Below are 15961 nucleotides of genomic sequence, written 5' to 3'. Positions count from 1 at the left end.
GTGCTGGGGCTACACTGCGTCTTTGGCTGCAGCCAAAGATCCCTGTATGACGCTGCCACTTTGCGTCATAATGCAGGGGATCAAGGTCACATCATGACCTGCAATTACCATTATTGCAGGAAGCAAGATGCAAAAAGTCAGAAAAAGTTGGATTTTTTTCATGCAGAGAGCAACGTTACCCCATTGTGCTGCAAAGTGGCAGCAGCATACAGCAATCTTTGCTCCCATGACCGATGTTGTGACCAATGGCGCCGTGTAGCCCCTACCTTCACCCGGACATAGACTCACTTAGGATATTTTCATGCTGCTTCGTAGTGCATTTTTTAACAACTTTTTGAGGAAATGTATAGCTAAAACATATGATTACTGCCTTACACAGTGGCTACCTTCAGGGCGACAATATGCAGAGGTCACCGAGCATCATAAAAGTCACAGCAGCTTTCACTTTGAATGCAAATTGATGGTTGATTGTTAATACTGGTGTCATGAGGTTACCGCAACATAGAGGAGCCAGAAGACCGCAGCGTCTGAATACTCCTACTCCTGCACTGAAAAGAAGCACTTCACCTTTTTTAAATGGTTTTAATTCTTTTGGGCAGGGGTTAATCGGCCATGTTGGGAGTCCTGGGAGTCTGAGCTCTCAGCTGAGCTCGGTTAGCCACTCCTATCCCCTATATAATCTGGGTTCTGACTGAAACACATTGTCAGAGCTAGCTTATGCTGCATGGTTTGGAGGAGAGGTGTTTATATGATAAGGAGTTTGGAAGATTTATCTGTGACTGTTGCATGGGCTTGTAAGTGTGATAATTCCCTTCCCTCCTCTTACTTTGGTTGTTCCCTGTCCTCCACTCCCCGGTGCAAATATAGATGTGTTCAGTCGACACTCTAGTGTAGTTGCGGCCCCCTCAATTCTTCCATGACATATATCGAGAGAGAGAATGATCTCACCTGTCCGATTGTGGACTGCTGATCCTTTTATTCTCTAACAGATATGCTGCCATTAGAGATTTTTGCCTATCAACAGCTATCTAAAGTGTTTGGAGGGCTTGAGTTTTAGGGTGCTTTCACATTTTATTCAGGTACCTGTTTGTTGGCCCTGTCAGGGCTTACATCCGAATCCCCCCGCAAAACATGATTCAGACGTATGCGCCGATGAGGCCATAGACTAGAATAGTGACGACAAAGCGAATGTGTGCATCATTTGTTGTGCATCTGTTGTGCATTATTTTCAGGTGTGTACACCTATTGGAGGCAGACACTCAGAAGTAGTAGAGACTGAGGGCTTTGCATTGACCTCCATCCCTGCTCCATTGCCTGCACGTGAACCAGCTGTTAGTTACCTAGAAAAGTACATTAATTTGGCTCAGTCTGACAATATCATTCCAGTGCATTAGCTGAGCCCTCTGCATATTCCACCATTAGAAGTCAATGACCTTATTAGCTGAAGCATTCTTAGTCTAAATAGTTGTCCACAGTTGCCTGAAACTTATTATGGTAGAAGGGCTAAATTCAACTATGTTCATGTGCTTAGCTCACATTTGTCAACTTTCGCACAAAATCTGAGAGACTTCTGAAATAAGGCAACTTCTACCGGACTCCTAAAAGTGGCAGAAAATCTCCGGACCCCGCTGAATTTCCCAGCAATTATGGGAGGTTCTGGGAGGTTCCTTGGGGCATTGAGGGGCATGAAATAGACATGGAAGGGTGTGGATTCAGGAAATGGCCATGGTCAAAGCTACAACCAGTTATTGAGGCGCTTTGCTCACTGTATTTGAGTTCTCTTCATAGATATTTGCTTTCAAAAGTTGACAAGTATGACCAAGTATGACCATGGCATCCCCATGACTCAGGGCAGTAGCTAAGAGGGGCTGGCAGGGCATGAACCGCAAGCGTTGGCTGCTAGGTGTGCCACTCTGCTTTGGCCATGGTATGTAGATTAGGTTCTCTACCTGTGCTTCCATTGTGGCTTTCTGATCTGTAAGAAGGGATCATTTGGAAATCTTTCTATGAGAATTGGGGACCTCAATGAAAGCATTTTGTGCTTGATGTAGAGGCAAATAATTTCTACACAATCTAAAAGAGGCCAAGTAGAGCCGGCCGATTATCAGAGCTTTCCATCAGCCTGTCGTGTATAATCAAAAGACTTTGAGAATCAGACAATCGGCTAAATAACCGTGGCAGGCGCTTCATCTGGACGGCCACGCCTGTGAATACTGAGCAGCACCCCTCATCCCTTAGCTTGTGTGCTAGATTGGATGCAGAAAGTATTAGAGGGGAACTATTAACAGATTAAGTAAGGGTGGCGGACAGTCTGCCCATGTAGGAAAGGAATAAATGTGTTGTGTAGGATGAGATTTTGTAGCACAGCTTGTCGTGTTGGGAAGATAAGGGAAAAAGAATAATCTAACAATGATAAAATGACTAATATATATAATATATATGTACATTATGTAATGTTTGTGTATATACTGTGTATATATGTTTTATCATTTAGATTATCCACTAATGGCCATGTGTCATATAGCTCCATTTTACTGTGACTGTGACGCGCCCCATAGACCATGGGATACTCGGCACTGGGCCCGTTAACTTCAATGGGAAATGTCACACTGGCAGTGACCCGGTCCGTGGCCTCAGGCGGTCATGTAAAAGGGGTAGAATTGAATGGGAAATAAATTTTATGTAGTGATTTGTGACACCAGTTGGAGTGTTCGACTGTAGTATAGTAGGCACAGCAGATGATCCCTGGGGGAGTAGATGGTGATGGCAGTGCAGATGTTTAACCCTTTCCAACCAGGGCTGGCCCCCAGAGATTGTGATGGAAGTGGAAGGCATGGAGTAATAAGGCAGGAGACAAGGAAAGTCACTTTATCATTTACTGTAGTTCAGGTGCAGTTCAGAGGAGATATTACAACTATCACCAGGTTACAGTCTGTTCTGCAGAATGGGAGTTATCCTTCACTCTGCCTGTGACTTAGTGTATGCTTCCTGCTATTCTAATCCCTTCTGGGACCAAGGCTTCCCAGAGTCTAAAACTTCCAGTATAGCTTCTACTCACTGTGTATTTCCCCTCTGGCAACTTGCAGCTTGGGTCCTGTGTGAGGCAGCTCAAGTTCCCTCTTGCACAATCCTTCACTGATCCTAATTTGCTGCAGTTTTCCCGGGATAAACACGATGCTGTTGGTTGTATAATCCCACACAGTCTCTCAGCTTACCACCCTGCTCTGAAAGCATGGATGGTCTAGGGGCTGGATCATGCTGAATCATGACAGATAAAATGCACTAGTAACCTTTTTTTTCCTTAAGCAGTGGTGCTTAAAGATGGTTTTGCCCCCGGTGGCCATTAGGGTCATTACACTGTGGTGGCTTCAGTTCTAATTTTGCCCCTGGTGGCCGTTAGGGTCATTGCACTCTGGGTTCTTTAGTTTAGTGCATGTGATTATAAAGCAGGTGTGATTGCTCTGGCTCTGCTATAAAAGAGTGTCAGGTGTTGCAATCACTGTTGGTGATAGTGGTCATTTCCAACCATCCTTGGTGGAGGAAGGAGCTAGAGAGAGTTCCTTGCAGCACAGTCAGAGTCCTGGTGTGGAAGGAGTCACAGAGGGGATTTCCTTGCAGCTCTGACAGAGCTTGGTGGCAGCTATTCAGGAGGAAAGCTGCATTCTGGTGATGGACTCTGTTGCTGGGAGCAAGAGCACCAGAGCAAAGCTAAGTGGTGTTTCCCTGTTTGTATTTTTCCCTGGTGTGTATTAGTACAGCGGTGGGGCCAGTGCCTGCACCACCCAGCTCCCTAGCAAGGGATAGGTGTAGGGTGTGCTAGGGTGACGGGTTCCGGCTTGGCGACAGGTGAGGAGCTTGTATAGGGAATGTTAGGAGTGTGAGGGACACTGAGACACTGACTCAGGGGAGTGCAGGAGGTCTCCACGTCCCCGTTCCCTACCGCAGGGCCCACCGTTGTAACTGTTTGCTGTTCCCCCGTGTCCTGTTGTTTTAGTTACCGGCCTGCGGGTCGTGTCACACAGGACAGTTACACGTGCCGTGTCTTGTTGTCTTAGTTACCGGCCTGCGGGTCGTGTCACACAGGACGGGTCCACGTGACATTATCACCAACCATACATTTTTTTTTTCTGCTGAGCCATGGACCCAATTCAGTCCTTTGCCCAAATGCTGCAAATCTTTATGGATGAGATTAGGGGGCTGCGTGGTGAGTTGGTGCAGCAACTGCAGCTGTTGGTGGGCTTTGGGGGCTTGGTTCAGAGACAGGCTCAGCCAGAACCCAAGATATCCCTCCCTGACAGGTTTTCTGGAGGGAGAGATCAATTCTTGGTATTTCAGCAAGCCTGTAAACTATACTTCAGGCTGCGCCCTTGTTCATCAGGGAGTGAAGAGCAACGTGTTGGAATCATTATGTCCCTTCTTAAGGAGGATCCCCAATCCTGGGCCTTCTCCCTGCCGGACGATTCACCATCATTAGAGTCCGTGGACGAGTTTTTGCGGCTTTGGCGCTTGTGTATGGGGATCCTGATGGCGTCTCCCTGGCGGAATCCCGACTCCATAGGTGTAAACAGGGAGCCCGGGTTGCTGAGGAGTGCTGCTCAGAGTTTAGGAGGTGGGCCACTGACACTTAGTGGAATGACCCTGCACTTAGGAGTCAATTTGTGCAGGGTCTGTCTCCAAAGTTGCAGGATACTCTGGTGCAGTATACCGCCCCAGGTTGCTGGAGGCCGCCATGTCCCTTGCCATCCGGGTGGATAGACGCCTTAGGGAGAGACATACACAAAATGTACCCCCTGTTGTCCTTGCTAGGGATGAGGACCCACCAGTGCGGATGGAGGAACCCAGAGAGCCCGGTGTTGTTGGTACAAAAAAGGGGGTGTCTGCAGCTCGTCGTGGTGGTGCGGGGTATGCTTTTCCTGTGGGAAGCCGGGCCATTTCATGAGAGCCTGCCCAGTTCGTGCCAAGTCTCCCGACGAACCTATGCAAGTAGGAGGAGCTAGTTTGTGTATGGAGCTGCCTACGGTTCAGGGAGTGGTGGCGGCATGTTTTTACTGTGGGCAGACTGGTCATGTCCTTAAGGCTTGCCCAATGCGCGCCAAATTATCTGTGCCATCTCAGAAGCCGCAGTCCCCTGGTCACTCGGAGGGAGGTGACCAGGGAGTGTATATTTCCTCCATTTGCCCTCCCAAGGTACTATGTCAGCAGAGGTGTTGCCTGGCGGCGTACCAGAGGTGATAGATTGGCTGGCGAGGGAAGTAGTCAGCTGGGGGCAGTCATGTGAGGGCTGCTGCCTACGGACTGCTGTCTCTGCCGTCTCTCTTCAACCGACCCCTTTCTCTCCAGTGAGAGCAGCAGATGTGCAGCAGGAGAGTAGGGGCAAGTCTCAACCCTCGCCATTAGCCAACCCTGGGAGGCGCAGACCTCGTGGTGGAAGGGGTTGGAGGGTGGTGCACCCCGTGGTGAATTGCGGGGGTGTGATTGTGGTGACACAGGGGGACGCCTCTGTTGTCAATCCCAGAAAGAGTTCACCGAATTGTGACAAACGAATGTGTGGCAATAAATGTTCAGGTCCGGACCTGTGTGTGAACAAGCATGTATGGGTGGCCACCAAAAAGCATCCAGTGGAAGTGTGTTGCGGAGTCTTACCAGCTCGAGTTACCCCCAAACATACACATACACTACTCGTTCCCCAGGTCGGCGCTTCGGAGATGGGTGGTGCCTCCGGAACATACATTGCCAATACCAGCGGTGCTCGTTTGTCATAAACCTGAAGTGCAGGTAGTTACTGGGGTGAACTCTGGACCTGGGCGTCCCCAGGTGGTTCCGTGATGAGGAGCGGTAACTAAAACAACAAGACATGGCACGTGTAACTGTCCTGTGTGACACGACCTGCTGGCCGGTAACTAAAACAACAAGACACGGGGGAAGGGGAAACAATTTCAACGGTGGGCCCTGCGATAGGGAACGGGGACGTGGAGACCTCCTGCACTCCCCTGAGTCAGTGTCCCTCACACTCCAAGCATTCCCTATACAGGCTCCTCACCTGTCGCCGAGCCGGAACCTGTCACCCTAGCACACCCTACACTTATCCCTTGCTAGGGAGCTGGGTGGTGCAGGCACTGGCCCCACCGCTGTACTAATACACACCAGGGAAAAATACAAACAGGGAAACACCACTTAGCTTTGCTCTGTTGCTCTTGCTCCCAGCAACAGAGTCCTCCACCAGAATGCAGCTTTCCTCATGAATAGTTGCCGACAAGCTCTGTCAGAGCTGCAAGGAAATCCCCTCTGACTCCTTCCACACCAGGGCTCTGACTGTGTTGCAAGGAACTCTCTCTAGCTCCTTCCTCCACCAAGGATGGTTGGAAATGACCACTATAACCAACAGTGATTGCAACACCTGACACTCTTTTAAAGCAGAGCCAGAGCAATCACACCTGCTTAATAATCACATGCACTAAACTAAAGAAACCAGAGTGCAATGACCCTAAGGGCCACCGGGGGCAAAATTAGAACTGAAACCACCACAGTGCAATGACCCTAATGGCCACCGGGGGCAAAAGTATCTTTAAGCACCACAGCTTAAGAAAAAAAAGGTTACTAGTGCATTTTATCTGTCATGATCCAGCATGGATCATGACAGGCAGGCTAGGGCCTGTGCGTTCTAGAGGGCATGCCAGGGTACCGGCTAGGGCCTGTGCATGCTAGATGGCATGCCAGGGTTCATGGCAGGGCCTGCGCGTGCTTTAGAGAAACACGGGGAGGTATGCCAAGGAGCAGGCTAAGGCCTGCGCGTGCCAAGAAGGCACACAATGCACAGTGCAGGGACAGCATGAGAGCAAGGAAGCACAGAGCATGGCTGGGGCCCTGGCTAGCTGGTCGGGCTGAGGCTCAGACAGGTGGGCAAGACTGAGGCGAGCACAGCCGAAGCACAACAGGCGGACACAGCTAAGTCACTGGCCGACGAGCACGGCTGAGGCACAAGCAGGCGGGCACGGCTGAGGCACAAACAGGCGGGTGAGGGAAGGCCAGGCGCGTGCAAAGGGCACGCGGAGAAGCAAGGCAAGGCAAGACTAGTGAAAGTACAGAGCAAGGAGCGGAACATAGGCAGAAGCACAGAGCCGGGTTCAAGAAAGAGAAGCGGAGCGTATGCTAGAGCCCAGAGCTGGGTCAGAGACATAGAGCAAAGTACAGAGTTAGCAGCGGAACGTAGGCCGAAGCCCAGAGCCGGGTCAAGGCAGAACTTTGAGACTAGACAGGGAATGTGCTAGAGAGCACCATAGAACAGAGTATAGAAAAGGAACAGAGGTTGTGTGCTAGAGAGCACAAGAAGACAGAGGATAGGAAAGGCAGGCAAAGACAGGGAAACATAGGAAGTACTACAATGCTAAGGATAGCAAGGACAAAACATGGGACAAAAGACAAAACAAGACATGGCACGAGACAAGAGGAAGAATACAAGCACAGAGCGTGTGCAGAGAAGCACAACAGGGCAGAGTGCAGGGGCACAGAATACAGGGAGCAACCGAGCAGACCAAGCAGCCATGCAGGGAAGCAACATGATTCTCAGGCCCAGACCATAGGAAGGGGCGGTCTGATATAGGGCATTAGCACCTGAACTTCCGGGTCAGGACCACGGGAGGACTTCCGGGTCGAGCCCTCCAGGATCATAGAGAGGATCACATGCTCGGGTTCTACAGGACCATAGAGATGATTACTGGATTCGATCCTCCAGGACCATAGAGAGGACCACAGCAGGCAGAGCAGAGACAGGCGCGCACACAACAACGGCATGCAGCCATGAGGTACGCGTGCACACTAGCGATGGCACACAACCATGAGAGGTAGCACATGTGCGCACAAGCAATGGCGGATAGCCATGAGGTAGAGCACGAGTGTGCACCAGCAACGGCAGGAGCCATGAGATGAGGTGCGCATGCACACTGCTCCAGGGGTCATGCAGCATAACAGACATGACAGGTATAACAGTGAGGTACGCGTGTACACTGCTCCAGGGGTCATGCAGCATAACAGTCATGAGGTGCACACAGCTCCAGGGGTCATGCAGCATAACAGTCATGAGGTGCACGTGCACACTGCTCCAGGGATCATGCAGTATAACAGTCATGAGGTGCGCGTGCACACTGCTCCAGGGGTCATGCAGCATAACAGTCATGGTGGGCATGACAGTGGGCATGACACTACCTCGCCATAGTCGCATATTTTGCCTCCATTGGACTCTGCAAGGCTTCTATGGGAGAATACCATTGTGAATTTGGCATGCAATGGGGCATGGAACATTTTTTCAGTTGGGTTCATATAAAATTTGACAATCCCCCCTCCATATACATTTATATAAAAACCCACCCTGCTGAAAACCCAATTATGACCCTGGTCCCTGTATAAATGGATCTTATAATACAGCCATGTCCACAAGCCAAAGTAGGACCCTCATTGTAGTGCACGGGGCCTTTGTACCTCTGTAGCCCAGTGTTGAACTCATGCTATACTCCATTGGATGGCATATGTATGGAGGTGTTTTCTCTTTTACAAGCATTGCTTCCAGGTAGAATATCTCACTATTAATGGCAGTTTTCAGAGCTTGGAGGCCATGCTGCTTTGTAACAGGGAGCGGCACAACCTCCATGCACTGCCATATAGACTTTTTGTACACAACTCAGCCATATGCATAAGCCCGGGGTCTGTAGACATCCTGCATAACTGCAATAAACAGACAATGCTTAAAGGGTTTATTCCAATCTTCATAGATGGATATTGTCAGATAGTCCTTGTAAATGCAAGCAATCTTGCAATTTACTGCTTATTAAATTTGCTGCCATTCTTGTGATATAAACACTTTTGTTTAGAACTTGTTACCTAGAAGACCGTCCACCGCTGCTGTCTAGTTTGTGAGCCCTACACTGAAGTTGGGCAGGATTAAGAGGTAACAGCGAGCGTCAGCTTCGCATCAGTGCTTTCAAAAGCCAATGAAAAAAGCTAATAAGCACTGGGTATATTCTTCTGGCTAGCAGCGGTGGTCGGTCTCCAAGGCAAAAAGTTGTAAACAAAAGAAAACTGTTACTATCTCAAGAACGGCTGAAAATTTTGGTAAGCCGTAAATTCCTTGTATTTACAAGCAATTATAAATGAGAGAGATTAGCACTTTTCTTTTGCTTACAGCTCATTGCCTTGGAGACCGACCACTCCTGCTAGACAGCAGAACATTCGCAGTGCTCTTGTTAGCTCTTTGCTTTTGACCATATAAGCACGGTTTTAAAACTGGAGCTCATTGATTCCTCCTAATCCTGACCAGCTTCAGTGCAGCTCTTCCAAGTCAGACAGCAGCAGTGGTCGGTTTCCTAGGTAACAAGCTGTAAACAAGAGAAAAGCGTTAATATCTCAAGAACGGCTGCAAATTTCAAGAAGCAGTAAATTGCAAAAGTGCTTATTTTTACAAGGACTATCCGACAATATCCATCTATGAAGATGACAAGAACCCCTTTAAGAAATCCAAACTGCTTTAGTGACTTTATTACCGCATTGTCAGTCAATCTGAAGTTGTGTAAGAACCTGTCGCTTTGAATAAGAACTGAAACTTGCGTTGGCGATTGAAAAATTAATGTGCCATGGATTATTACACATCGACGGAAAAATGACAGCGTTCCAAACCTTCTGTTTCTGCGTACAATGGGCTTTGGGGACCTCAGTTGCCACCTAAGCGATTATTTTGTCACTTTGATACGAGATAATTAGTGATGGCGCTGCGCGTTGCAGATGGCTCGGGATGCCTCTCTGCCCAGCCATTCCGATAGAATGGATACAATGTAGCACAACGTGTGGGCGTGCGAGTGGGTGTGAACACTTGAACGAGCCTCGCCGCTAATCACCGACTTACTTTCCCTGTATGGTTTCCTTAAGAACTTCTTCCTACGTTCGGCCCCTCCCTTTAGGCTCTTTGCATGTACAATCATTATAATCCGGTAATGAAAAAATGTCTTTTCTACCAGGGGGAAAATAATAGCTTGTTGCACACACATATAGAAGGTGTAATTAATTAAGATAGTAAGGCATAATATTTTGTCATTTTCTACTAAACATTTGCATGAAACGAGGATGCAGAGACAATTATTTGACTCGGGGGGGCACAAACAGGCAGACGGCAGAAAAAACAACAGCGGATTGTAGAACATCCACGAGCGGAGCTCGGAACACCAAAGATTCGGCCACCACCTAGTAGTAATGGAATAACTGTAGGCACAAAATGACTTGCGACTCATTTGGGATCCTTGCAAAATGGCTCATTAGGGCATTTGGCGCTAATATGGTGTAGGGGTTATCCAAATTTGGATTCATCATAATAATATGATACAATGCCCAAGACCAGATTGTTAAAAGAACAACAAATTTTGAAACAGTCACCCTTACTGTTTTCTCATTCTGCAGCATTTTCTGCATAAGCCAAAAACAATCAGTCTTGCAGAAATCCTGTAGAGAACGGATTAACTCCTTAACCCCTGGAGCTTTTTTCGGTTTTGTTTTTTCGGTTTTTGCTCCCCTTCTTCCCAGAGCCATAACTTTTTTTATTTTTCTGTCATTATGGCCATGTGAGGGATTTTATTTTTTGCGGGGCGAGTTGTACTTTTGAAGGACACCATTGGTTTTACCATGTCGTGTACTAGAAAACGGGAAAAAAATTCCAAGTGCGGTGAAATTGCAAAAAAAGTGCAATCACATGATTGTTTTTTGCTTGGCTTTTTTACTAGGTTCACTAAATGATAAAACTGACCTGCCATTATGATTCTCCAGGTCATTACATGTTCATAGACACCAAACATGTCTAGGTTCTCTTTTATTTAAGTGGTAAAAAAAAGTTCCAAACTTTGTTAAGAAAAAAAAAAATTGTGCATTGTCCGGTACCGATAGCGTCTCCATTTTTCATGATATTGGGTTGGGTGCGGGTTTATTTTTTGCATGCTGAGCTGATGTTTTTAATGATACCATTTTGGTGCAGATATGATTTTTGATCACCTGTTATTGCATTTTAATGCAATGTCGCGACGACCAAAAAAAGTAATTCTGGTATTTTGACTTTTTTTCTCGTTACGCCGTTTAGCGATCAGGTTAATCCTTTTTTTATTGATAGATCGGGCAATACTGAACACGGTGATACCAAATATGTGTATGTTTGATTTTATTTTTATTGTTTTATTTTGAATGGGGAGAAAGGGGGGCAATTTGATCTTTTATTTTTTTTTATTTTTTATATTTTTAAAAATATTTTTCTTTTACTTTTGGCATGCTTCAATAGTCTCCATGGGAGACTAGAAGCTGCCACAACCCGATCGGCTCTGCTACATAGAGGCAATGATTAGATTGCCTCTATATAGCAGATTTACTCACTTGCTATGAGCGCCGACCACTGGGTGGCACTCATAGCAAGCTGGCACTGACAACCATAGAGGTCTCCAGGAGGCCGCCGGTTGTTAGTGCCAACATACCGGTGACCAGCGATCACGTGACGCGGGTCACCGGTGTGCGTTTATCCAACGTGATTGCTGTAAGCGCTCATTAAATGCCGCTGTCAGAGTTTGACAGCGGCATTTAACTGTTCAAAACAGCTGACATGTCCCGGGAAAGATGTGGGCTTAGTTCCAGAGCCCACATGAAAGGGAGGGAGTCCGACATCGGCCTACTATTACGCCTGATGTCGGAAAGGTGTTAAAGGGATTGTTCAGGCTTGGGGCTCAAGTCTACAGTCACACTGTGACTGCAGACTGGTGAATCATATCAGTGCGTGCTGCCAGGATTCTCCTGTGCAATTTGCATACTTCCAGCCACATCCTGACTAGACATGTCCGACCTCACACAATAGACAGGAATTGAGCAAAGCAGCACACGTCTAGTTGGCACATGACTGTAAATATGTAAATCACATATTTGGGATCACGTGTTTGCCTCTCCAGGCACTGGCGACTCCTGCCAGCATGCACAGTGCGCAATGTGAAGATTTACAAGTCTGCAGTCACAGAGTGTCTGCAGACTTGTACCCAAAGCCTGGAAAACCCTTTTAATCTCCTGCTGAAAAGTTCTATCTTTGGCTGAAAACCAACTGAAGCACCATGCCCCTTTACCAAGGGTGTGCAGCTTCTGCTGCAGACAGTTGTCCTAATCAGACCAATGATGGGGGAAGAAGTGAGGGGAACATACCTGATTTCCAGAGACACATACACACACATTTTTGCAATTCTCAGTTTCATTTGTAAGAGAAGACTAAATGGTGTACACTGTCGCATGACAATGGCTCTCACTGTGTTTCGCTGGAGTCACAAAGCTTTAGAAATGGCTTTATAACATTTCCCAGACTGGTAGATATCAATTACCTTGTTTCTCTTTTGTTCCAGTATTTCTTTGGATCGTGGCATGATTTTCTAGCTTTTGAGGATTTTTGGTCTACTTCACTTTGTCAGGCAGGTCCTATTTAAGTGATTTCTTGATTTAGAACGGATGTTGCAGTAATCAGGCCTGGATGTAACTAGGGAATTTTAACTCATCTTCCCAAAGATGTGATAAACCACAGTTCATTTCTGTTATAAGGGGGGGGGGGTCAATCACTTTTTTACACAGGGCCATGTAGGTTTGGATTTCTTTTTGCCTTAATAATAAAGACCTTATTTTAAAAACTGCATTTTGTGATTTCTTGTGTTATCTGTGTCTAATATTTACATTTGTTTGGTGATCTGAAACATTTAAGTGTGACAAACATGCAAAAGAATAGGAAATCAGGAAGGGGGCAAACACTTTTTCATACCACTGTGTGTGTATATATATATATATATATATATATATATATATCAAGGATATTTTCTGCATTTTTTTCCATAATAGTTTTTTTAATGCTGCGTTTGCACCGATGTCACATTGTGACTAAAGTAACTTGTGATTTTAGAGCTGGGGTATAAATTTATAGCAGCGACTGTAGGTGTTAAAAATCAAAGCAAACATATCCCCATGTGACTTGTCATCGGATCGGGGTGAGCCAGACTCTGATGCAATCGGTGTGCTCATTTCACCGCCACCTTCTTTGCTGACAAATAACTCTTTAAGTGCCAAAGATAGAGTCTAAAGGGAAATTGGCGCCATTGAACTTACTTGACCGGTTAGCAAAACATAATTGCCCACATCAGACTCTCAAAGACTTTGGTGGGATGATCCCTTTAACAGTGCCAGTGTTTGCTAGTCCCCTTCCCCCTGAAGACCCATTAATGTCAGTTGTATCCGGTTCCTTTTAAGGCATATGTAAGCACACTGGGTGCAGAACAACGCTGGTCTTTTACTATCATTGTTCCGGGAGGCACCCTTCAGAACCTCCCTAAGTACCAGCGTGTGGCTGTGAATACAACCATAGTGCCCCTGTTCTTATTTTTGGGAAGGTGAGAAGTGCATAATTCTTTGCTGTCCCATTTTCTATAAATCTGGAGGTCGTGCATGACACTACATCCGGCTTTCACCTTTATGCCATATCTGAATTGTCACTGACACTTTATATAAGGGAGATCTCGGTTTATAAAGACTGTTTGCTTATAGGGTTTCGCTACGTGCTCTGTGTTGACCTGTGGATATTGGTTAGTGCTGAGGACTCGGGAGGATTTACTTACTGAATAACTTAAATTATATATTACATGTCGGTGATCGGTAAAGAGGCAGCCTGCAATAGTCAATTTTTGTTGGGCAGTGGGCCTGCTGCATCACCGTCCCTTTTACAAGTACCCTGTCATTATTATTTAGGGTGAACATTTAACTAGTGGGCGCAACTATGACCATCAAACTCTACCCCACATTGAGTCTAGTTCTGCAGGGAGTTACAATGGCTATTAGTGATTGTTTAACCTATGGTAAAGATAAAAGGATGTGGCATTTTGAATTTTAACATGCCTGATCATTTGTCCAAAAAGAAGAAGGATCTAGCTGCTTATGCCCCGCTTCTTACTAAGAACACATATGTGATTAACTGAATCTAGACTGTAAATGTATATGAAAGTTTGTTAAAGCCCCCCTCCCACCTACACATTAGATGGCTGTTGGACAAGCGATCGACCGCGCTCTTCCACCAAGCACAGGAACGCTCACCTTAACCCAACTGAGCGCTCCTAAGTGCTCTGTGAGAGAGTGACTGCCAGACTTCTCTGTCGATGGCGTATCTATATGTAGAACAAAAGGATCAGATGTTGGAATTTCAATGGTCAGATCCTTCTTTCCCCCAACATCGTCTGTCGGGGTGGATCGGGAGGTCTCCATACACATTGGTCATTTGATCTGGCCGAAAATGTGAATGAGGATCTTTACGCTGACAGCGATTGAAAGTTGATGGCCACCTTGACATGTCGTCTGTTATCATCTCTGGTTTGTGGAAGATGTGATCTGCTGCTGTAACTTGATTTGACCACTTGCTGGTGGTCAATCTGGTGGTGTCCTATGTATAGGTCAATGCCTCTATGTGCTGCCATACTAGGCTACAGTAAAGCCATTTTAAGGTCCTATGTAACCATATCATGCCCAAGAAGACGTTAAAATGTGCAAAAATTGCTGTGAAAATTTTCCAAAAATTTGGAGAAACCTGCAGGGGAATGCATAGTAGTAGCTTGCCGCGATTTGATTTGCAGAATTGTCATTGTGGATCGATTAAAAAAATAAAAAAGCAGTATATTAATTTTCTCAATTCTCTGCCACTCCCATAGTAATGCATGCCAGGTCCGTACCTGTTTCTACACTCTGGCCACGAGTGATGGACAAGCCAACAAGATCTACAGATAATCTGCAACAAAATCCACAACAATAGCATTTGTTTTATAGATTTTGATTTATTTATTTTTTCCATTGAAGTCAATGGGGAAAATTTGCAACAAATTCTTGCTCTTTTTGCAGCACGAGTTAATACGCTGCAGAAATAATATCTACGCTGCAGGTCAATTTCCATGTAGATTGTTTTCAAGGTCACCATGATCCGGTTGTCTTTAGGTTGGCCATAGATATAAGATAGTTTACCTACTTAGCTTGCTTAGATGCTAATTTTAGGAAGAAGTTAGATAGGACACATCTTGTGGTTGTTATCACAACCATTATTTAGGTCACCTTTTGGATTGATGGAAAAATGTATAGGATAGTTGACCTTACCAACATCATGCAATGTCATATACTTTATGAAAAATAGAGGGTTCTATTGTGACCAGGTGATATCAAATCGGAAGCCAAAATTAATGAGTCTGTTCCCATTGCCCACTTTTTTAAGAAGTCATAGCTGGATGAAATCTGATCATATGATCTTTATGGACCCAGCGACATGGCTACAATGGCTAACGAAGCAGCGAGGCCACTTTAGAACTTTCTACTCAACATTTTGGTAAAATTAATTTCCTGTCTCCCAACTCTTCTCCCTCATTGATAAACAACGCTCTTTGTTTTCTAGTCACCCCGGAAGCCATTGGTTTTCTATCTGCAGTGGGTGTATTCATCGTTCTCCTGGCCATTCTTTTCCTCCTTATCAATAAGAAGCTCTGCTTTGAGAGAATAGGGGATTTTCCATGTTTCGACCAACGTGGAAGGAGAAAACGACCTAAAGAAAAATCTGGAGTTCTCCAAGGACTTGGTAAGTTTTGCATTGCTGGTACTGAAGAGTGGAAACTTTAGTGGGTTCTTATCTATGTTGTCTTCTATATGAGGAAGACAGGTCAATGTGATAATGAATGGCAGAGTGTTACATCGTGTGTGACAATTATCTACTAACAAGTTCCTCATCTTCTCTCCAGCATGCTTTCTGATATGCGGGTGATTCTATAGGATACCGTCTATATGTGCTTTGTGTATGCTGATACTGCACATAGGGCTTTTTAGTCTCCATTTTATATTTACTCTAAATGGAAAATATATGGCTCACATTTATTGAATCTAGATTATCTATAAGGAAATG

At 45.8% G+C, this 15961-nt stretch overlaps 1 protein-coding gene across 4 annotated transcripts in view; it reads left to right on the top strand.

Moving 5' to 3' along the window:
* SYT16 (synaptotagmin 16) overlaps nucleotides 1-15961 on the top strand; it is a 95560-nt gene that overhangs the window by 21350 nt on the left and 58249 nt on the right. For all 4 annotated transcript variants that reach the window (XM_073570987.1, XM_073570975.1, XM_073570991.1 and 1 more), the window contains exon 2: nucleotides 15461-15640. Coding sequence is in view for 1 of the 4 variants with exons in the window: in XM_073570991.1 (XP_073427092.1) it covers nucleotides 15461-15640 (180 nt within the window). In the remaining 3 variants the exon portion in view is untranslated. The remainder of the gene's footprint in view (nucleotides 1-15460; nucleotides 15641-15961) is intronic.

This window comes from Dendrobates tinctorius, unplaced genomic scaffold, assembly GCF_039654945.1.
Source record: "Dendrobates tinctorius isolate UK_male_01 unplaced genomic scaffold, ASM3965494v1 ptg000006l, whole genome shotgun sequence".
Classification (NCBI taxonomy): domain Eukaryota; kingdom Metazoa; phylum Chordata; class Amphibia; order Anura; family Dendrobatidae; genus Dendrobates; species Dendrobates tinctorius.
The sequence above is the reverse complement of the archived record's forward strand: the minus strand, read 5'-3'. Positions and strand labels throughout refer to the sequence as shown.